Source organism: Macaca nemestrina, chromosome 8 (assembly GCF_043159975.1).
Source record: "Macaca nemestrina isolate mMacNem1 chromosome 8, mMacNem.hap1, whole genome shotgun sequence".
Classification (NCBI taxonomy): domain Eukaryota; kingdom Metazoa; phylum Chordata; class Mammalia; order Primates; family Cercopithecidae; genus Macaca; species Macaca nemestrina.
Window position 1 is genome coordinate 73,998,681 of NC_092132.1, and position 23,667 is coordinate 74,022,347.

At 38.3% G+C, this 23,667-nt stretch overlaps 1 protein-coding gene across 12 annotated transcripts in view; it reads left to right on the plus strand.

Annotated features, from left to right (window-relative positions):
• Positions 1-23,667, plus strand: part of LOC105483597 (EYA transcriptional coactivator and phosphatase 1) — a 336,783-nt gene that overhangs the window by 193,644 nt on the left and 119,472 nt on the right. For 6 of the 12 annotated variants that reach the window (XM_071068120.1, XM_011744520.2, XM_071068118.1 and 3 more), the window contains 4 exons: positions 4,426-4,503; positions 15,231-15,300; positions 15,621-15,766; positions 20,477-20,614. In XM_071068120.1, the coding sequence (XP_070924221.1) occupies positions 4,426-4,503; positions 15,231-15,300; positions 15,621-15,766; positions 20,477-20,614 (432 nt within the window). The remainder of the gene's footprint in view (positions 1-4,425; positions 4,504-15,230; positions 15,301-15,620; positions 15,767-20,476; positions 20,615-23,667) is intronic. The other 6 variants (XM_011744523.2, XM_011744534.2, XM_011744522.2 and 3 more) reach the window with 5 other exon arrangements.

Sequence of the window (23,667 nt, forward strand, 5' to 3'; positions counted from 1 at the left end):
AGATGCAGAAGTCTTCTACATGACTGGAACCTTCAAAGTATAACCAGAAGTTGCTGGATGAGCATGGAATCATGGTATGATGGGTTAGTGGCATGATCTTGATAGCTAATGTCACCAAGCTCCAATGGTCTGATAGATAGATCCACACTGAAATTTATGATGAAGGAAGATGGTTTTCTCATTTTATGGGCCAGCCTCCCCTCAAGAATGCCAGAAAAGATGGCTACATTTTCTTCTGGAATTATTGATCACAATTGCCATGTAAACCCTTCTGTTAGCCTGTTTCTTCAGAAAGTATACACTGCCTTTTAATGATCAAAACATAAGTTTTCTTCATATAATCACAATTTGGTCCTGCCATCTTATTTCCAAGTTACTTTGATTTAATTTTGGCTCTCTTGAAGCGTGGTCTCATGGCTGATTTAGACACATCCCTTCAGTTTGGATTCTTCTTTATTTTAAAGAGAAAGCTTAACTTTAATGTGAAGTTCATGATACATTTGGACCCAGTTATCTGTATCTTAAGAACAACTTTGATTTGTCATAAAGAGACACTATAGTGGTAGAATGACTATAAAAGCATAGGCCCTGGGCCTAGCACAGTGTGAAATAATTTAGAAGCATTTATCTTTTTTAATTCTCACCTGAGTATTCACCCACACTTACAGATGAGGAAGCCGAGGCATACAGAAGTTGACTAACTTCCAGATTCATGCTGTTAGATGCAAAACTAAATTGAAATTCAATTGATAGTTCCAAAGCGGGTGATTTTAACTGTTATGTATTATTCCTGGTATTACTCCCCAGGAGAAAGGACGAAGCCATTCAGCCCAACAGAGAATATTGCTACTGCTACTTTTAATGGTGATGTTGAATATAGTTTTAGCTCCTACTTTATACCAGGTACTTTATGTACATTTTTATGAATTATTATTTCATTCCTGTAATATAGATATAATTTTATATGGAGATAATTAAGATCAAGGAGAGTAAATCACTTTTAGAAAGTCTTATAGCAGGTAACTGGATTCTCTGACTTCAAAACCAAAACTCAAAGGCATTTATGGAGGGAAGATCATTTCATATCTAGACGTAGCAAGTTGCCCAGCATTGCTCAGGCCTAGAGTGCATGCCTGAGTGAAGGAGTTGGAGGAACAGGGAGATTTAAGGGATAAAAAGGAATTTTTGAATATTTTTAAAGGGTGAATATATTTTTGAGGATCAGATGGAAGATTGGGAGCTTAGAATGGTAGAAAAAGAGACTCGTGTGGTGGCAAAAGAAAACAGAAGTTACTATTTTTCTAATAGACTGGAGTCATATAATGAATAGTATGGTGGAGAGAAACTAATCCCAGTTATTTAGAGGTGAACAGATCATTCATAGTTTTTCCTTTTTAGGTGGGTGGCTTAGATAGGATAGTTGTTCTCAGATGTTACAGTACCTTAAACCTCTAAGACCAAGAAAACTCAGTGTCTGTTTTTAAATTCAAAGCACTGGAGAGATGCTCTATCACATCATCTACAGCATAGTTATAAATGTGGTAGTGCTAGTGGGAATGGTATGGATAACATTTTGGTGGCCAGAGGTTATTCTTGTCTTTTTAACTCTCTGGTGGGTATATGTTTGGCTACAATAAAGCCAGAAGTAGTTTTTGTGTCTTTGGCTTTCATTCAGAAACTATTTTACATTACAATAAATCACCAGTCTTTAGCATCAGATCCCTGGTGATCAAAGTATTCAATTACAGTATCTGATAAAATCATGAATATCCTGGTGGTTATTTTATGTACATCCTCTTCCTTCAACAGTGAACCTTTTTAAAAAACTGGGTTCATTGGGAAAAGGGAGTCTTTATTCCTTAGTGTATAGATGGGTATGTTTGAACAATGGTGAAAAGCAGTGTTATTGGGGCCTAAAAGAAAAGTATCCTCTTCCTTTCCTTTCTAATCTTTTTGCCTAGTTTTAATGGATTTCAAGTATAATTGAATGTGCCTCTTGGGAGTGAAGGCTACATTCAATTAAGCTAATCGTATGGAGAATAGCTGGTGTCGATTTTAGGGGTACCGAAATAGGAGTGGTTTTGGTGTAGTCAAGCTTTCACAAAGTAGTCGCATCTACAGAATCTGTTAAGTCATAGACCTTAGATTTGACAAAGACTTAGAAGTAATCTTGATTGACATCTCACGGAGTGGAACAATTTTTTTCTTCACATCTTTTCTTGACAGCTGGGCATGAAACTTCTATGTGAGAACTTCCAGCAACTTCACTAGGCTGGGAGCCCTAAGACCGTGGGAGGGGAGGGACTTCGCTTTCCACTCTACCCGATGTGGCACTGTGCCCCAGCAGGCTTGTTGTGGAGTAGCTTGTACTATTGGAAAGTCCCACTTATTACCGTTTCTTCAAGCTTTAGTCAAGGGCCTTGGAGTCAAAAACATCCCAAATTAAATTTTATTTCTGCCCTTTACTGTGGGTCTTTGGGTGACTTCCTAACCCCTTTGGTTTTAATGTGTGCATGGGAAACAAGAAGGCAATATTGCCTAGGGAGTTTGTCTATTCTGAGACCTATTTGTAGAGTTGTTTAAAAGGATGAATTATATAATGTCTATAAATAACTAACACATAGTAGGCACTTTACAGGACCTGTTTCCATGGCACCTAATTCTAATCTTTTGCTTAGTATGTTGTATTTGATTCTGAGTTCAGAATCTTAGTGGTGATCGGTCTGGCAGAGAGTGAAATAGAACGATTGCTTTATGTGTATGGGGCATTATATGAGGTTTTTTGTTTGTTTGTTTTTGTTTTTTAAGGAGGTAAGGTATGAATGTGGACAGCTGAGTAAGAAACTTAGAAACTGTGCGCTAGCAATGGAATACTGCCTTTCCCGAAACGATGGCAGTTTAATGGTGATGAAAAGCAAAATCATTCGGTTGTCTGGTGGCATGGAGAGAGAAGGGAAATACAGGCTTATGTCAGAATTTTTTTAGCATCAACAAAGACTTCTAAACCCAAAACAACTGGCAGAAAAGTGAAAACTTCAGTTACAACTTCAGTTACACCATTTTTTGGTCTACATTAAAACTATCCAGCAGAGTGATTTCCATTAGTCTCGCTATTGTTTTCTGAAGCTTGTTTAGAAGTCATCTGAATAACTATTTTTTTAAAAAGTGACTATCTGATGCATCTATTTATAATGCTTATTTTTAAACTACTCATTATGCATTAGGAGAATATCTGAAGATCCAGGGGTTGTGTGAATTTGTCTTTTCCCTGATGGTTGTAACAGATTGGTGATGTTGAGAGAAGGAAAAGCTGCATTTTCTCCATCATCTTTTCCTACTTCAAAATGTATTTGCTTTATAAGAGAGGACTCCCCAGATATTCTCTTGTGGGAGCCTTTGTTTTAGGAAGCATGTAAATGATTTTTAGGTATCCCTTAAAATATTACTGCATTTTTTCTGAAAATCTGTTACTAAGAAAAGAATACCTTCCACAAAGCAGGACAGGCAAATTCTGATGATGACACTTCACCAGCAGTTTCTATGGAAAACAACAATGCTACTTCTTCATTAAAAAAAAAAAAAAAGTGTAAAACTAGAGAGAACAAAAGCAGATGTGCTGAAGTTGTTGGCTTGTCTGTTTGATAGGGGCACAATAAAACTGTCACCATATCAGGGGAGTGGATTGCTTTAGAGAATCTATAGCATAAATCTAAAAGTTATCTCACAGCACAAAGGGACTTGACCAAAGATCGTGTATGTATTTCACAAACTGCTATCAATACTGTTTTGAAATAGAAAACTTTGTTTCTGCTTCATTTAGATTCAGAATGTTTTTGGTACGAAGCATACATAAAATATCGATGAATTGGCAGATATGGCTGGGTGGTAACGATGGTGCATTAAATCGAGCCCTCGGTTTTTTAGCCATGCTGGAGAACCCAGAAGGTGTGTGTGTGTGGTAGGGAGGACCCTGCCCTTGAGCATCAGGAAGACCTGCTGGTGTCGACACCCACTCACTTCCTACTTCCCCACATCTTTCTGTTCTATCCTTTTGACTCTGACCAAATAACGGATTTTTCCACAACCCCAGGAATGATTTTATATCACATCATGTAGATTTTGAGAGATAATTTATTTATCAATAAGTAATTCAGTAAATATGTAAAGCAATGATGAATTTAATTACTTTTAAAGTGCTGCTTTTAAAGGGTAACTTGTGACAATAGGTTGTTTCCTAAGGGGAAATAAATTAATATATGAATGTTTTTTAAAAGGAGTCTATTTATGCTTATGATTTATGTTCAGTTAGGGAAAATGTTTCTTGAAATGATTTTCTTGTCATTACTCTGAATGTTATATCTTCTCTTCCATGTCTTTATGAATAACTATTAATTCAATATCGGTGTATGTTGTTTATTTTTGTAGTTAAAACAGAGCCAATGAGCAGCAGTGAAACAGCTTCAACGACAGCAGACGGGTCTTTAGACAATTTCTCAGGTTCAGGTAAGGAATGAATATCAGATTTTCACATCAACACCAAGCATTATTTTTTCTAGTTTACTCATGTAATGTCCCTGTGTATCTATATGTATGCATGTATATGTGTATATGTGTGGGTATATATGTACTTATGTATATATACATATAAAATAACTTTGCTCAGAGTCACATATTATCAATTCTGGTTTCATTCATTATGAAGGAGTGGTTGCTGAAATGTTGGTATTCAATAAATGGGGTAAAAAGAGTTTTGTTCTTCTCCTTTCTTCTAATTATATTTACTATGCTGGTGACTCCTCCCCCATTCTCTCTTAGATGTATTATTTTTTCAGGTCTTCAAATTTGGTTAGGCAAAATTTGGTGTTTTACACTTCTAAGCAGACTCGCTAAGCCATCTTGTGAAGTAACTGTCATATCAACTATAGATCTAAATTAAATAGACCCTGTAAAGCAACATTAAGTTCTTCAGTTAGTTTTTAATATCCTTCACATTAATAAAACCTGCCTCCAATAAACAAAATATCCAAGTTTCACAAGTGTCATAATGAAATGACTGACAAGAAAGTGACTGTGATCATAAGGTGGTTGTGAGAATGTGATTATATATTTGCCAAGTCACCCAGCCCAGCTTGGAGTATTTCATTTAAAAATTATTTATATAGGAGATAATTCTTAGAATTTTGACTTTTTTTATATTGCCTGCTATAATTTTAGCACCTCTCTATTGGAAATGCTATAATTTCATAAAGTTGTGATTAATTTAATCAAGCTCTCTGGATCATTTGTTTAATACATACCACAACAAAAAGAAATTGTAAATACAAAATGAAATGCAAACACACAACTTTGATACTAATGATACCAGGTAAAAGCAATAAAAAATAACAAAGGGTGCAATATCCATTTGGTCTTTCCTAAAACATTTATTAGAATTTGACTTTTGCCCGGCTATATGGTTGGTGCCATGCTGACTTCATAGGTGTATGAAAATGGTCCTGGTGCAGGGCTTAGTGGGATGAGCAAACGAACAGACCATCACAGTACAGTTTGATAATGCAGAGGGAAGCTCAGAGAGCCCAAAGAACACCCAGGAAGGGACCTAGTGGAGACCAGCTTGGGGTGGGGTGATCAGGGAAGGTGTCTTGGAGTAGGTACTCAGTCTTGAGAAATGAGTAGGAGAAAAGCACTGGGAGGGAGAAGCTGGACAAATGGACAGTCCATGAAAGGAGACAGCAGCACAGAGGGTGTGGATCTTTGGGGAACTGTTAATGGTTCAGGGTTCCTGGTGTATGTACAGTGTGAGAGCAAGGGCATGTTGCAGAGGGAGGCAGGGGCTAGAGTCTAAAGAGACTTGTGTGAACTTCATGGAATTTGTGTTTTCTCCTGTATGCAATGGGAAGCATCAAAGGAAGGGGGTTGCATGATCATATTCATAGCAGAATTATGACCACCATGGCAGGATGAATTGGGGGCAGGTGAGCTGAAGTGGAGATTTTTTTGTATTAATTTGAGCAAGAAATATTGAAGACCTTAAATAAAGCACTGGCAATGGGTATGGGAAGGTGATGGATTTGGTGCATTTCATTTATGAAGTAGAATTTATAGTGGTCAGTGACCATGGGTATAGGGGTAAGTGAGGCAGAGAAAGAAGTTAAGAGCCAGGAAATGCAAGAGGAGCATGGTTGACAAAAGAAGACAGGAAACTTAGTTTTGGGCATGTTGACTATGAGGCAACATCTACCTACAGATGCCAAGTATATTAGTGTTTGGAGCTCAGGGGAGATTTGGCGTGGGAAATTTGAAAGTGTACAGGGAGTTAAAGCTAGTGGGGTAAACAAGGTTGAAGACAGAACTCATGGAAAGCTAATATGTATGACGTGGGTAGAAGATCAAATGAAAATAGGTAATTCGGAATAAAGCAACAGTTTTGGCCAGGCATGGTGGTTCACACGTGTAATCCTAGCACTTTGGGATGCAGAGGCAGGAGAATCATTTGAGCCCAGGAGTTGGAGGCCAGCCTGGACAACATAAGGAGACCTATCTCTACAAAAAATAATTTTTTAAAAATTATCTGGGCATGGTGGCATGTGCCTGTGGTCCTAGCTACTAAGGAGGCTGAGACTGGAAGATCACTTGAGCCCAGGAGTTCAAGGTTACAGTGAGCTATGACTGCACCACTGCACTTCAGCCTGGGTGGCAGAGTGAGACTTTGTCTTAAAACAAAAACAAACAAAAAGCAAGAGTGTTGAACTGGAAGCAAACACAGGTAAGATTTTTAAGGAAGCACTGTCAACAATGTGGATTTGTACACAGCTCTTGAAAATTATTTGTAAAACATGTCTTGAGAAAATGTTAACTATATTAACAGAAAAAGCAAGTTATGAAAGTCATATTTTCAGTATAATCACAGTTTTGCTTTCTTAAAAAGGCATCTGTATGTACACATGTGGGCCTGTGTATATAGGTCTAAAAATTGACAGTGGTTCTCTCTGGATGGTGGAATATAATTTGAATGTTATTCCTTCTGCTTTTGTCTTAGTTTCAAAATTTTTACATTATATATGTATATATAAAACATTTATACTTTTAAAAAGTAATAATTTTAAAGTCCAAGTTAAAAATCATGTGCTACAAAGATATATTTTTTTGAAAATATCTATGGAAAATAATATTGCATCACTATCACTGTTTTTTTCTGATTTTGGTAACTGTATTGTGGTAAAAGAACTCTGTTTTTAAGAAATACACATAGAAAAAAATATATATGTGTATATATATGTGTGCGTCTCTATATATATATTTTTTGTTTGTTTGTTTGTTTGTTTTGTTTTGTTTTGAGACAGTCTTGCTCTGTTGCCCAGGGTGGAGTACAGTGGTGCAATCTTGGTTCACTGCAACCTCTGCCTCCTGGATTCAAGTGATTCTCCTGCTTCAGCCTCCCAAGTAGCTGGGACTACAGGTGCATGCCACCATGCCCAGCTAATTTTTGAATTTTTAGTAGAGACGGGGTTTCACCATGTTGGTCAGGATGCTCTCAATCTCTTGACCTCGTGATCCACTCGCTTTGGCCTCCCAAAGTGCTAGGATTACAGGTGTGAGCCACCGTACCCGGCCAGAAATATTTATAAGTAAAAAGATATCACACACAAAACTCCAACAGAATGTGAGGTATATATGTGTATGCATTTTCAGACACACAGAAGAAATCAAGGATAAAACTAATAACATGTTGGGGAATTTGGATGAAAGATATCTGGGACGTTTTGTGCTGTTCTTGAAACTTTTCTGCAAGTTTCAAATTGTGTCAAAATTTAAAATTAAAAAATTACAGGCATCAATGGGTTAGCCTGTAGCAGTTTCAGTAGATGGGTGAACTTTACTTATCCTTGTCCCTGTTGGACCACATGACCAACTTCTGTGTCTCCAGCATAGCCCTTCGCAGATAGTATGTGCTCCTAAAGTTTATTGAATGAATGGATGATTTCATGAATAATGTGGGGGAGTGAAGATGAGGAAAAGAAAAATGTCTTTCAAGTACATAGTGCTAAAAATAAGGGAAGGAAAGGAAATTCATTAGAGAGAAGGATGGCATTTAGGAGGTCAGGGTGGTTTCATACTGCTGACACAAACTCAACAGAGGCAGAGATTAGAGGTGTGGGCGAGTAGGGGGATAATTGATAGAGGGAAGCCCCTGATGGGACAGCAATAGCACAAATCCAAAACAGAAGTGGATCAGGCTAGAAAAAGAATAACTTGTCCACTGAAACATTGGGGAAGATGCAATATGAAGTGGTGCAGATGAATTGGAAGTGGACAAGGTGGCAGTACATTCAGGGAGTTCCTATACAATTCTGTTCAGACCCTTCAAGGGCTCCCATTCGTCTCTATGGGTAAAAACCAAATCCTTAAAAAGCCCACAAGCCCTGTCATCGTCTGCCTCAGAGACTGTCTGACCTTGTTGCCTGCCCTCCTTGCTTACTGCTCTTCCTCCCACGTGGTAGACGTGCTCCCCACATAGTGCCTTTTTCGCTGGCAGTTCCTTCCCTGCATACCTGCCTTTATCTCCCTGACTTCAAGTCAGTGCTCAAATCTCGCCTTCTCATCGAGGCCCACCGTGACCACCCGACTCAGTGCAGCTCTCCTGTTCTACTTCTGTTCTACCAGGCCAGGTTCCTCCCTACTCTTTCCTGCCAATAATTATGAGCCTTTTGCAAATGCTGTCATTCTCTTGTGCATTATGTTTAGTGTTGGACTCTCACCCCACCAAAACGTAAGCTTGTATTGGCGGGGATTCTGTCTTGTTTGGTTCACTTCTGTATCCCTGACACCTAAAACAGTACCTGCCACATATTAGGCACTCACATATTTGCCTAATATTTGCCATGTATTTGAATTAAAGAAAACATGAATGAACAAATGATGGCTTCTACTTTTTCCTCTGAAGTGACTCAAAATGAGAGTAGTGATAGGCATATGAGCTTGAAGAGTTGAAGAAGACTGAAATTGACTTAGTAGATGCTGGGGAAGTCTGAAGCTGCCTAGAAAGAGAAGGGGATGGACAGTAGAGCTGAAGGTTCAACAAGGCTGGAGCTAATGAACATGGGCCTGTATGATGGAGTGATTTTTCTCTATAAGGGCTTAGCAGGCCACATAAAAAGACACTGGGCTTGATCCAGGGTCAAGGGTTTGCTAGGTAGAGCATGGTAGAATATGAACTTAAGAAAATTGAGAGTATCAGTAAAGGAATGGTTTAAAATAATTTTTCATGTATTCAAGACATGTAGAAAGAAGGAGAGGCAGGGGCTAATACCTTGAGAAAAGATAGGGATGTCAAGTGTTCTTCATCTCTTGATGAGGTTGGATAACACATGAAATGAGAACAAAGGAATGAAAATTCCAGACAGAAATGATGTTCCTTACTTAAACTCAATGAGGCCTTCACCACATGCCTCTGTTGTTAGTTTCTCAGCCTTCATCACTACTTTTAGGATTAATTCTTGGTTTCTGTCTTCCTGCCAAACTATAGCCCTATGAGAACAGAGATTTTGTTTGTATTATTCAGTTACAGTCCTGGTGGCCTTCATGGTATCGAGCATATAGGAGATGCTCAGTAAATGTTTGCTAAGGAAATGAATGAATTGATCAATGTGATTATGGCTTGAGACCATGGAGTGGGGAAAAGGGGCCAGGATGTGGTCTTGAGCTTGATGACTGAAGGACAGGGTTGAGGCCTAGACAGACTGAGAAAAGCAGTGGATATATAACCCAGGGTGATGTTGGGGCTTATAGGGAGACATCACCAAATCCTAAAGTTTTTGATAAATGTGCAGTGTCCAGGATGTGGGTCATTCATGGAAATGTTGAAGATCTGTCATCAACCCCAGAGAAAGAAAGATTTTGTGGGAGAGTAGAAAGCCAATGGTTTGGAAGAAACAACAACGAAAATATGTTTTCAGGTCTTTGTGACATCTGGAATCTAAGAAGTAGCCTCAACTTGCAAAAGATACACAGGAGAAGCAAGGGCCTTAGAGAAGGGCTTAGCTGAAGGTGGAGAGGTAGGTGGTGGAGAGGCTGAAGCTGTAAAGGATCTTGTTTTCCATAGTTTGATTCTCTGTGTTGAATGCAGAGGAAAGAATCAGGAGAGCTGAAGGGGTTGGGTGAAGGCATAGGAAGCACAGAGCACCCTGGAATCGATATTCTCTTATTTTTACATTTTCTTTTCTCTCTCTTTTATAAATGATAAAAGAGACAAAAATCAACATACTGGAATGGCTATGAACAGGGCTTAGGGTTTGTAAAATAAAGAAGTTTCTAAGTCTTTAACTCCAAGCTGTCCTTTACCTCTGTGGCCACCACTCCTACTTTCTTCTCCACAATGGCTTAAAAATTCACATGAACCTGGCCGGGCACAGTGGCTCACGCCTGTAATCCCAGTACTTTGGGAGGCCGAGGCGGGTGGATCACGGGGTCAGGAGGTCAAGACCATCCTAGCTAACACGATGAAACCCTGTCTCTACTAAAAATACAAAAAATTAGCTGGGCGTGGTGGCGGGCACCTGTAATCCCAGCTACTCGGGAGGCTGAGGCAGGAGAATCGCTTGAACCCAGGAGGTGGAGGTTGCAGTGAGCCAAGATGCGCCATTGCACTCCAGCCTGGGCAACAGGGTGAGACTCTGTCTCGAAAAAAAAAAAAAAAGTTAAAAATTCCCACCCTAACTATTATTCGTGTCGTAACAAAATAGACGGTGAGGATAAAGAAGAAATGGAGCCACACTGATGTTGGTGATTGCTATCTCCACCTCTCTTTCAAGGAGCCCTAGCACCTGCAAGCCTTGAGGACATAGTGACTCACTCTTCCAGGGAAGCCCTCAGGGATCTTGGTGTGGGGAGAGTGAAAGAAAGGGGAGGCTGGTTTTCCAAGGCGTGTGGCTGAACTGAAAATTGCAGCATTGTTTATCATGGTTTCAAAATATTGTAAAGTGATGCCCATTTACTCTTTATCAATGAAAAACAATATTTTAATGATTTCAATTTTAAGAACAAGAGGGATTGCAAATAAAGTGTTTTTAATATCTTTGCTGCCTCTGCCATTTCTACAAAGCCTACATTTGTTAAGTTGTTAAGTAAAATGCTAGTTGATGTCTGGTGATATTTGAAAATTGAAAATAGAAGCAGGAATTCTTCTGGAGGAGAAAAAATATTGTGTAACAAATATGGTTTCTTTAATTGTTCATAAAAGGTCTGATTCATTCATTCAACAATTATTTATTGAGCACCTGCTATATGCCAAGCAATGTTCTAGGCAGTGGGAATATAGCAGTGAAATGGTACACAGGGTCTCTGCCCTCATAGAGCTTTTATTCTTTGGGAGAGACAGATAATACATGGTTAAGTGTTAAGTGCTGGTGTACATAAACAGGCAACTAAAAGTACTAAGAAGAAAACAAAAGCTGATCAAAGAATTTAGTAAAGGAATGGATGGGAGTCCCTTTTAGAGGAGAGGGCATCTGAGCAGAGATCTTGGTGAAGGACAGGAATAAGTTTGGGTTCACTGAAATGTGATAGGAGGATAATGGAGGGCTTGGAGTTGAGGGTCAGGGAGGTTTGTGGCATGACTTAATTTATGTTTTTAAGAGGTCACTGTTTGATGCATGGAAGGTGCTTTATGGGGAGAAGGGTGAGGTGAGGGCACGTGGAAGGAGGGAGACCAACGTTTTCCTCGCTCAGAAGAAAGATGACTGTGTTAGTTCATGTCTTCCTAGAAGAGCCACCAAGGCAGGATTAACTGTACCAGGATTTTGTTAAGGAAAAGGAGAGAGGGAAGGAAGGAAGGTTAAGTTAGTTGGGAGTGCAGTCTAAGAACATTTCAGCAAGGCCATCAGAGGAGCCCCAGGTCTCCCAGGAACAGGCAGGCCTACCTTAGTATTCCTGGTGCATTGTCACTGGTTGGGTTAAGCCCTTTGAAAGTGTCCCCTCATCCCTGCCCTGCATGGCATGGATGCATTGCAGGGCTTAACAGCTAGGCCCTTGTTCAGCTTCATCCCCTGCAGCAGAAGAATGAGGAGGTACATCTTCTATTTGCCACAACGTTGGTGACTGGAACAGAGTGATAGATGAGAAGTGAGAAGCTGTGAGGTTTGGGGTATATTTTGATGAGAAAGCAGACTGGACCTATGATCAAAGGGTAGGTGGGGTGTGAGGAAAAGAGAAGAGTCAAAACTTTACTTCTAAGCTTTTGACTTGATTGTCCGGCTGAATAGTGTTGACATGAAGGAGCCTGGGGGAGGAATGAGCTGAGGACCTGCCAATTTCAAGAGTTGTTGCTCCTCCCAGCGGTCCCAAGATTGTGATTATTATTCACTTTTGATTCCCCTCTCCCTTCCTACAAAAAGATTGGAGGAGCTTCTTTCTGTGTTGGACATAGAATGGAATAATTGAAACAGATAAAGAGATATTGGTTGTCCGTATATTCCCAAGGCTCTGTGGCAGGTGTAATTTGGAGTTTTCTAAGGGTAAAATGACTGTTTAATTTACCTTGATAGATGATCTGGGGTCATTCCCTTTGTTTTAGGTTGTTTTTGTCCTATGAAATTAAAATTAGTCTGAATTCCTGGGTTACTGTTTGGAAAATTTAAAGTGTTTCATGCCATTACTGAAAAGGTACTTGAGGTATATGATGGCAGATTTTTTAATACAGGCCACACAGAGATTGTGGGAGCCATACAGGGGTTTGAATTTAAAGAAAGCCCAAGAAATACCATTTGACCCAGCCATCCCATTACTGGGTATATACCCAAAGGATTATAAATCATGCTGCTATAAAGACACATGCACATGTATGTTTATTGCGACACTATTCACAATAGCAAAGACTTGGAACCAACCCAAATGTCCATCAATGATAGACTGGATTAAGAAAATGTGGCACATATACACCATGGAATAAAAAAGGATGAGTTCATGCAGCCATAAAAAAAGATGAGTTCATGTCCTTCGTAGGGACATGGATGAAGCTGGAAACCATCATTCTGAGCAAACTATCGCAAGGACAGAAAACCAAACACCACATGTTCTCACTCATAGGTGGGAACTAGACAGTGAGAACACTTGTACACAGGGTGGAGAACATCACACACCGGGGACTGTCATGGGGTGGGGGGAAGGGGGAAGGATAGCATTAGGAGAAATACCTAATGTAAATGACGAGTTAATGGGTGCAGCAAACCAACATGGCACATGTATACCTATGTAACAAACCTACACATTATGCACATGTATCCTAGAACTTAAAGTATAATTTAAAAAATTTTAAAAAGCCCAAAAGATATGACTTATTACATGGCCTTTGACACATTCAGTAATTTTAAGCACACCTAACTAGGTGAGTAGTTATAAGACAGCATTGTGGGTTCTTCACATTTATTTCATAAGGGATACTACTTACTGCAATCTATATTGCTAAAGAGCTGAATTAGGTTTATTATGTATGTTTATATAAAACTTAAAATAATTGAACCATTCTTCACATTATTGTGGTTTTAAACGTTTACTTTGCTTATTCCCTAATTCTCACATTCTTTTTAAACAAACAGTGTGTGTTGATTCCCTCTACCACATGCCAGGCCCTGTCAGGTGCTGAGGAAACAGGATAATAAGAAGTCTAATCCCTCTCTCCTATAAATTGCAGTCTTTAACTGACCATCCCACAGTTCTTTATGTGTCATCCTTCCGACGCGTATCAGACAGAACTAGTCTTTGCACCTTCGCACCTGCAGCATCTAGCACCGCACCTGGAACAGAGTAGTGGCTCCGTATGTGCCAGATGATGGGGTGTACCAGTTGGGCTGGGTTGCCATCTCTTCAGTACAGATGCTGTCTCTGCCAAGCGGCCAGCCAGATGTTTGAAGTCTGGGAGCTTACAAGAGTGGTACGAATCTAGATCTACTGTCCCTGGACAGGCCTTGTTTGTTTTATAAGGAAAGGATTACTCATAGATTTGAAGACTCTAGTCCAATTCTACCACTGTCGTCCCAAACAAAAGCTGGAAAATTGAATTTGAGAAACACAAATGTACCAGTGTGACAATGGGAAAACTTTATGAAACTTTGAGTACATGGAACCTTCTAAAAGGATTTTAGTGTAGAATAGAATTAATAAATAATAGAGCCTCTGAAGATAGTAATTGTTGGTAGAAGAATAAAATAAACTTATTATATCTTATAATAATTGCCCCCAAGGAATATGCATCTTAGCCCGATAGAGATTAGGGAATTGGAGGAAAAAAAAATGTACATGTGATAAACGGAAATATGTGTAGATATATATGTATGTATATAAACATACACATATATGTAGATTTATATGTATGTCAATTGACTCTGTTTACAATGAAATAAGCTGAAACTGCCATTTTCAAGACTTTGTTAACATAGGTTTTTGCTTCTTTAGTTCAGAATTAGAGTACAAGAACATTTGCTAGGACTTTAGTGCATTATTTAATCAAGTGAATGTGATTAAGAAGAAAAGTTCTGCATGAATGCTTAAATACCTCTTTAAAAAATAAAGGCAAACCTTTTTTTACTTGAACATTGAAGTTGATCACATATAACTAAAAGGCAAAGGAACACCCGGATCAGCACAGGAAAAAACAGGCTTAGCTTGCAACTTGAGAAATTTAAGATAGTTATAGGAATGCATTTTTACTAAAAACCATTGCTAAATCAATGCAGGCAAATGAGGATCTATCCTGGTTCTTCTCACCTGAGAGAAGATTAGACCACCTTTCTTGGTAATACAGCCTCAGGTTTGTGTGTTCTCACTGAACACAAACAATAGGCCGGCTGACCTTTCACATTCCCACCCAATCCTGCAATTCAGCTTCATACCTCCCCTTTCAGCACAGCTTTCCAAACAGTAGCCAGGACTCCTCGTACTATTGAAGTATTGCCACTGTAAAAACTCACAGTATGCCGGCAGGTATTTGAGAAGATTGTGATGATGTTTTCTAACAGTTCATTTAAAACTAGAGCCCTTAATCAGTTTCTGTTCGTTCCTCTTTATAGTTTCTGTTAGGTGGAACCATATGAAATTGCCATCTCTGCAGGTCACAAAGATCAAATATCTGAAATTACATATGGCCAATCTATAGCTGAAAATATATCAGTGTTTTCTGTATATTTTGTATTTTGCTTGGATTATTGTGCATTATTTTGTTTTGTTTTGTTTTTCAGCAATTGGGAGCAGTAGCTTCAGCCCACGACCAACTCACCAGTTCTCTCCACCACAGATTTACCCTTCCAAGTAAGATGTATTTTTCTTTCTATCAATAAATAATTTCTCTGAGTAGACTTTTATTTATTTCAAGTCATGTCTGTGCCCACATGTTCCATCTTAATTTAAATGAAAGTGCATTTCATAGAGATGTAAATATATTGACACAAATTTATTTTGAGCATCATGTAGTGGAGACACTGAAGTATTTCAGTGTTTTGTCAATTCTGTGTGAAAGTTTTACTTTAAGATACAATATTTAGCTGGAATTTGTGATGTGGTTGTTAATCGGTTTGCATGTTTCCATCTAATGCATGGGCTTTCTATTTTCTGTCATTTCTGACAAATAGCAGACCATACCCACATATTCTCCCTACCCCTTCCTCACAAACTATGGCTGCATATGGGCAAACACAGTTTACCACAGGAATGCAACAAGCTACAGCCTATGCCACGTACCCACAGCCAGGACAGCCGTATGGCATTTCCTCATATGGTGAGTAACCTGCTATTATAGTGGTGGTATTATCGCATGGGCATGCATGTATTAACATATTTGAGTGGCACTTGAAGACCCAATCCTCGGTCAGTTTAGAAAGTGTTGTCACGTTCTGTGTCTAAATTCTTAGTGTGATTGTTTCTAATGAGCCTTATAAGAACTGGCAGCTCCTTATCTTGAGGTCAGAGGTAGCGAAAAGATTGTGTGGTTCGTATGCCTTCTGCTGTCATTTTTCTCCATTTATGTCTCAACCCTGAATTTGCCATTTGAGCACTGGGCTATGGAATCCAAGATATTTTTGTGCATATTTGTGATAAAACGTCTGTGAATGAAGTCTTTGGGGGTACAGATTCATTTCCTATTTATCAGATGCCTAGCTGTGATTAGGGACGTACAAGTAGAATTCAACAAACTCTTGCTTTAAACTCAAGGGTGGTAATAGTCTCAAATTTCAGCATTATCAACCATTAGGAAAAGTGATCTATATATCACTGCCTGGACTGCACTTTGAAGAGGCAAATCAGGAAACATTTAAAGCTCACATGGACATTTGTTCCTTCCCACCTGGAGATTATCTTTATCTTGGTGTAATTTAACTCACTTGTTATGGGTCAATACCTGTAAATTAAAAATAAATCCAACAAAATCTCAAAGCTTAATTAAAAAAAAATCTCAGAATTTCAAAATACGTTTTCTTCCATTAAATTATCATTGCGATTCTAAGTAGATTGAGCTGAATAGAAACACTTGAATTATTGGCATTTTATTAAGAAAAGAATAAAACTGACCGGGCGTGGTGGCTCAAGCCTGTAATCCCAGCACTTTGGGAGGCCTTGACGGGCGGATCACGAGGTCAGGAGATCGAGACCATCCTGGCTAACATGGTGAAACCCCGTCTCTACTAAAAAAATACAGAAAACTAGCTGGGCGTGGTGGCGGGCGCCTGTAGTCCCAGCTACTTGGGAGGCTGAGGCAGGAGAATGGCATGAACCCAGGAGGCAGAGCTTGCAGTGAGCCGAGATCATGCCACTGCACTCCAGCCTGGACGACAGAGCGAGACTTCATCTCAAAAAAAAAAAAAAAAAAAAAAAGAAAGAAAAGAATAAAACTAGTGATCAAGGAATAGTACATGGACACTTGGAGGAAAGGATTAATAGAATAAGTAATTCTGTGCAACAAGTACAGCATTTTTTGTGACCAGTATTCTAATTGTGCTTCTGCTTGATACTGTTTTGTAGTATTCTTTTCTGTGGTGTATAAAAAGAATTAATGCTCTTCTTTAAGTATTTCATTAATAATTAGAAGGTAAGACCGGGCGTGGTGGCTCACGTCTGTAATCCCAGCACTTTGGGAGGCCGAGGCGGGTGGATCACAAGGTCAGGAGATCGAGACCATCCTGGCTAACACGGTGAAACCCCGTCTTTACCGAAAAATACAAAAAATTAGCCGGGCGTGGTAGTGGGCGCCCGTAGTCCCAGCTCCTCGGGAGGCTGAGGCAGGAGAATGGCCTGAACCCGTGAGGCAGAGCTTGCAGTGAGCCGAGATCGCGCTACTGCACTCCAGCCTGTGAGCGAGACTCTGTCTCAAATAATATAATAATAATAATAAGGTAAATTACTTTGTTCTTTTTAATTCTATCTCAAACAAAATCAACCGTATATGAATTTCTTATAAAATATATACAAATAACCTAAATTATATATGACTTTAGCATTTATAGTTTTATTTTAAAACCATCAGAACCTAATGTTATCTAGATGGGTATTTTTAAAGTAGACTTTAGAGACAGTCCTAAAATGGAATTTTTAAAATTACGTCTCATTTCCATAACTTTTATTCACAGTTTCTCTTAATAATATTAGCTATAGATTAAATTTAGCTGGAATTTATTCTCAAACTATTCTTGGACTAAAAGAAGAAAAAGGATCAGCTCCCATTCTGTAATAGAAGTCAAGGCAGTCTTTGATTTACGTTCTCAAATTGTATTTGTGAGATGGTTATTTGAAGTGTAAATGTATTTTCCAGTCCACACGGTTCTGAAGTACTGTCAGCCCACCAGTGCTATCATTGGAAGGCCCCATTCCCATCACTGCTCTGGCTACCAGCCACACACCTTTCTTCTTCCTTCTCCTCCCCATTCAGTCATAGTGGGACCTGGACATCTCCCTTTGCCAATTTCTGAGCTCTGGGTTAGGGGTTCTTCCAGTTCTAAACCATTAATGAATGCCCTTGTCTGAAATAGCTATTCAAAGATTGTGAGATGAGCAAAAGGTCTGGGAACAGAATCAGAACTAGCAGAGTGAGGATGGGGATTGTAATGGGATAGGTGGGGATAGGGGAGAGGGGAGAGAGTGAGGCTCAGTGTGGTGAAGGGCTTTGATTCCAGAGTTTTCCATGGTTATAAATTCCCAGGGAATAATTTTCAGTTCTTAGCATTTTCCTAATAACCCCCTGTCTTCTCTTTTGGGAACTTGAGTACAAGGAGATGCCCTGAGTACTTCTGATCCAAAAGTTCTGTTTTTGGGGCCAGTGCATTGAAAAATATGGCCTCCTTCTCCCCTTTGCTCTTTCATGAAAGAAGAGCACATAGCTTGGGTTTTAACTGCTGATAGTCAAGGCTCAGATGGTCTTACAAAACTTTCTTCAAGGACTTGTGCTCTCGACTTTCTATTGAGACCCTGTAAGAAGAGATTGGCATATCTTTTTATCATGAGAATGACAGATCAATGGGGAAACACAAATTCATTCTGTTTTTTGCTGGATCTGCTTAGAGTCTGCCAGTGAAATGAGTTTGCCACCTTGTAGGTAGAAGTCACAGAGATAGGCGTGGCTATGGGTGCTTTCTAGCTCTTTCTGCCTTTCCTTACATGTTCTTATCACAAAGATCCCCATCTGGAACCAATAAGCTAAAAACAGAATCAAAATACATGAATTAGGCTGGGCACAGTGGCTCAAACCTGTAATCCCAGGACTTTGGGAGGCCGAGGTGGGCAGATCACAAGGTCAGGAGATCGAGACCATCCTGGCTAACATGGTGAAACCCCATCACTACTAAAAATACAAAAAATTGGCCGGGTGTGGTGGCGGGTGCTGGTAGTCCCAGCTACTCGGGAGGCTGAGGCAGGAGAATGGCGTGAACCTGGGAGGCGGAGCTTGCAGTGAGCAGAGATCACACCACTGTACTCCAGTCTGGCTGACAGAGCAAGACTCTGTCTCAAAAAAAAAAAAAAAAAAAGACATGAATTATTGACATTTAATTGGTCTAGGTGAAGGCTGGAAGCACATCAGTATAGTCTCAAATGCAGCAAGAGGTGGAAAATCCCTAGGGGTGACAACATGGAAAGAAAGGGATTTTCTAAAGCCATCATGCCACCTGTCTGGGGCAGGTGTATTGCCAGGGACCATTTCTATGTATGGGTTATTCATTGGTTTGGGATTACCTCTACAGGGAAAAATCACATTTTTAAAATGTTAAGGTTGTGTTAAGACTTAAATGTTAAGGTCATTATGAAGTTATTTAGAGATACTGCAGGAATTAAAGTAGGCACTCTCAGCCAAGAGTCAGATTCTCCCACTGCCTTAAAGCAATTACCTAGCTGCACTCTGCTGATGAGATTCCCCTAAAATGGAAATAAACAGTAAGACTACTGTGTATTCTAGATCCTAAAGATATCATTTTTTAAGTACAAAGCAAAATTATTTAAAAATGTGAATTCCCTTGGCAGAAATTTTCCTCCCCTCCCTCTATGAGAATGAAGGAGAGTTGTTAACATGCATGACTGTCTCTAATTGTAATTAATTAAAGACAGAGCTTAGCCCCATACCTCAGTGCTGCCAATTCCAAGTTCCAAAATTACGTTGTTAGTCTGGTGTTTGGGGAAGTATTTGGGGGCCACAAATACATCATTTTTATATTATCATATAATAAAAACAAAGGTACTTTAGACTACATTGAAAACAATTATAGACAAATATTTCACACTAAAAGGGACAAAAGGAAACTGCTGGTCGACCTCACTTGTTTATAAATCACTGCTGTTTTATAAGATTCAGCTCATTAGTATTCTGCTTCCTTTGTGCTTATTTTCTGATAGGACCTAGATATTCAGGAAAAGCCTTTCTACCATGTTGTTTAGCTCTGTGCCCAGTATTGCGTCTTTGGACTTCAAAATGAGTTGGTACTGAAATCAGCTTTGTAGTAGAAAGAGTAAAGGAGGGAAAAATACTGTGACTGTATAGTATCTAATTAATCATATATATATGATTATCATATATATGATTGTATAAATCATATATATAAAGGATTTTAATTTTGACACTAGTCAATATAGCAACTTTGGGATCATTTAGCTAAAATTTAATTATGGCTATTTCTTGACTGTGAAGGAGATGATCTTCAACTCTTACATTAAAACAACAAAATGAAGTATGAAAATATATCACAGGAGTTACATTTTATAGAAGGGATGTGTGTTAAAGTGCAGTAAAACGAGAGAATAATGTGAATAGACATTCAAATCTGTAATCCTGGATTTAAAAAATTGAAGTTGTACTTTATGGTATTTCATTGTATGCATATATACCCTTTATTTTTGAGATAAGATTGGGGAAGCATTTGTAGTTAAACGGTTGTGGAAGTGTATGTTTTTGTATATTTGCCAGCTTTTGAAAATGGACAGATAGATAAGCTATCACTAACTGATTTAGGTGCATTGTGGGCAGGCATCAAGACTGAAGGTGGATTGTCACAGTCTCAGTCGCCTGGACAGACAGGATTTCTCAGCTATGGCACAAGCTTCAGTACCCCTCAACCTGGACAGGCACCATACAGCTACCAGATGCAAGGTCTGTATACACACATTGCTATTTTCCTTAACCCTATAGGTTGATGGTTAACTTCTAAAGTGGAATCTGATGTTCCATGTAAGTAGTAAATCAGGATGGCAACTGGATTGGGCTTAGAGGCAGGACACCTGCTTCTAGTTTAGTTCGTCACTAACCTATTTTCTAGGCCTAAATTTCCGTATTTGTAACATCAGGGGGTTAGACTGAATGATCTCTAAGATTCTTTCCAAAAAGCACTAAGTTTTTTATGAAGTTGACATTTTTGCCTTTGTGTCTTCTGTCAGTTATAAAAGAAATAAAAAAGTCAAAAGTCAGCCATGTAGGAGGTTGTGATACGGTATATACTAAAAACTTACTCACTTGATATTACCATCCAACTTTTCCAAAGGGCTGTTTTCTTTATTTTCATTATGAAGTGAGGCTTGGGAAGTGACACTCATAGCTCTAGAAATAAAGTATGTGATAAGTGTTGAATAATAATCTCCCAAAGACCAGTTGATCAGATTTACAGACACCCAGTGAATCTTTAAGAAAATGCTTGTAAGAATCAGTCCCTGGGTTCTGTTTTTGAAACTATAGGCAAGACATAATGTAAGTACAAGTCAAATGGAATGACAACTGTCATTGTCAAAGCTGGTCTCAAGAATGCATAGATATTACTTAAAAGTAGCACATTTGTTATCTTGCAAATAGATCTTTAAAGTGCTTGAGAATAGTTCTCACGTAATTTAAACGTTTTCCTAATATCTTGTCTTTACTACAGTTCAGTTCAATGAATCATATTCGGCCTCCTAATAGTACCAAGCCATAGTTGAATCAAATCCCTGATTATCTCTTTTTGATTGAAGGGGTTCTTTTTATAGTTGTTGATGTTTTTATATATTTTATCTTATTCTCCATTGCATTAATAATATTTGTTTATTGCAGACAAATTATAAAATACAGAGAAGCAAAAATATAGTCTATGTCTCATACATTTATTACTATCATTTTATGTTTATCTAGATATACAGTATGGGCCCATTATTATATAACACAGTATTGCAACCTGCTGTTTTTAGTAACAAGTACATTTTAATCATCTTTTCACATCAATAAGTTCTGTTCTGTGGTATCCTTTTAATGGCTACATGGAATTAAATAGGTATGTCTTATTTAACTAATTCCCTATTATTTGACACTTAGAGCAACGCTATGCATGTCTTAATTATGTCCTTTAATTATTTCCTTTGATTATTTCCTTCGAATAAGTTTAAGTATAGAATTTCTACATAAATTGTTTTATGCTCCTTTAAGGATTTCCTATACATTTACACAAGGAAGTGCTGTGTGTCCAAATGTACACATTTGATAATACCTTTCTTTGAAAAAAGTGTCATTTTGGTAGGTACAAGATTTAGTTTTATACACATTTAGAAAAAACATAAAACATTTTTTCTTCTCTTCAGTGGCAGTCATCTTTATTTTATTATTTTTCACATTAAAGATCTCAGCCTTTTTAAATGTTTTATTAATATGTTTCCTTAAGAATGATATATATGTGTGTGTGTGTGTGTGTGTGTATATATATTTCAATTTATCATTTTTAAGAGTCTATTTTCCTGTATAGCAAACTACAATTTTAGGGGACAAGATCCATTAAGCTTTTCATATTTGATTTTGCATTTGATTCAAAAGGCCTGAACTATAAACTTTTGACATATTCAGTGATTACAAAATAAAAACTGTTTTATAACAGATAGCATTTATTGGTAGAAGGATATTATTTATGTGCCTGATTCCAAAACTTTTATGCAGCCTTGGAAAAGAACTGTTCTACACATGCTGAATATCAATTGAGTAAAGGAATATAAAGAACAAAAAGTGATGGAAAGACTTTATTAATGAATTTAACAGTCCTGGGCTCTAGTAAAGAAATGGATCATAAGGCAGACAAGGTCTGTTTGCACACAGAGCTTTCATTCTTGCCAAACAGAGAGACAGTAGACAAGCAACCAACTAAATTCTACAATTGCAGATTCCTCCAGGAGATACCAGGAAAATAAAGAGTGCTGGAGGGGTCCCAGGGTCTACCTGGGTGCCTGTGGTATCCAGGTCTCCTTGAGGAGAAGTGGATCCTAAAAGTGGGAAAGAGGCAAGTGAAGTGCCCTGCCCAGAGCAGAGCTACAGAATTGTATGGTTCTGGGCCTGTGCCCGTCCACAGCCTTGCCATTACCTGTCCACCAAAAGCTAAGTACAGAAACTGAGAGTTAGCATCTAGAAACTTTCATAGTCAGTCAATAATAAGTTTTATGTTTATTGAATCAAATACTTTTTTTTTAAATGAGACTTGTACTCTCTCTTTTTCTAGAGAATTTTTTTTTTTCTTTTAGAAATACATTACTTTGCGTTTTGCTCAGTTATCAGTCTGTGGAGGACTGGAGGAAAAAACCGATCCTGGACCTCAGATAGTTTGAGAAATGTTGTGCTTGAGAGTTACTTTTATCTTGCTCCTCCCCCAGATCAAAACTTATGCAGCAGAAACAATTCAAAACCAGCCATTAGAGTATAGTGCATAAAAAAGGGGAAATGAATGAGTAGAAAAGGAAATGAATTTGGAAGAAAATAAAACTATTTTTTAAAAGAAATAAGGACATGGATAGCACCAAATAAGGCATTGCTTTTCTATCCTCAGATTTATTATCATCTGGGCTTACTGGATATTGCATTAAAACCTTTTGTGTGTTTTTGTACATCCCTTAGTTGAATGGCCTTTCTAGTGGGACATTAGGACCCATTTCCCATGACTGAGGCATTATTTCACATGACTATTTTTATAATGATATTTTATTCAGTTTTAGACAGTCGGATATATAGGTTGAGTATTCCTAATCGAAAAATCTGAAATCGAAAATGATTCAAAATTTAAAACTTTTTGAGCACTCACATGATGCTCAAAGAAAATGCTTATAGGATCATTTTGGATTTCAGATTTTTGGGTTAGGAATGCTCAACCAGTATATAATGCAAATATTCCAAAATTTGAAAAAATTCAAAATCCAAAACATTTCTGC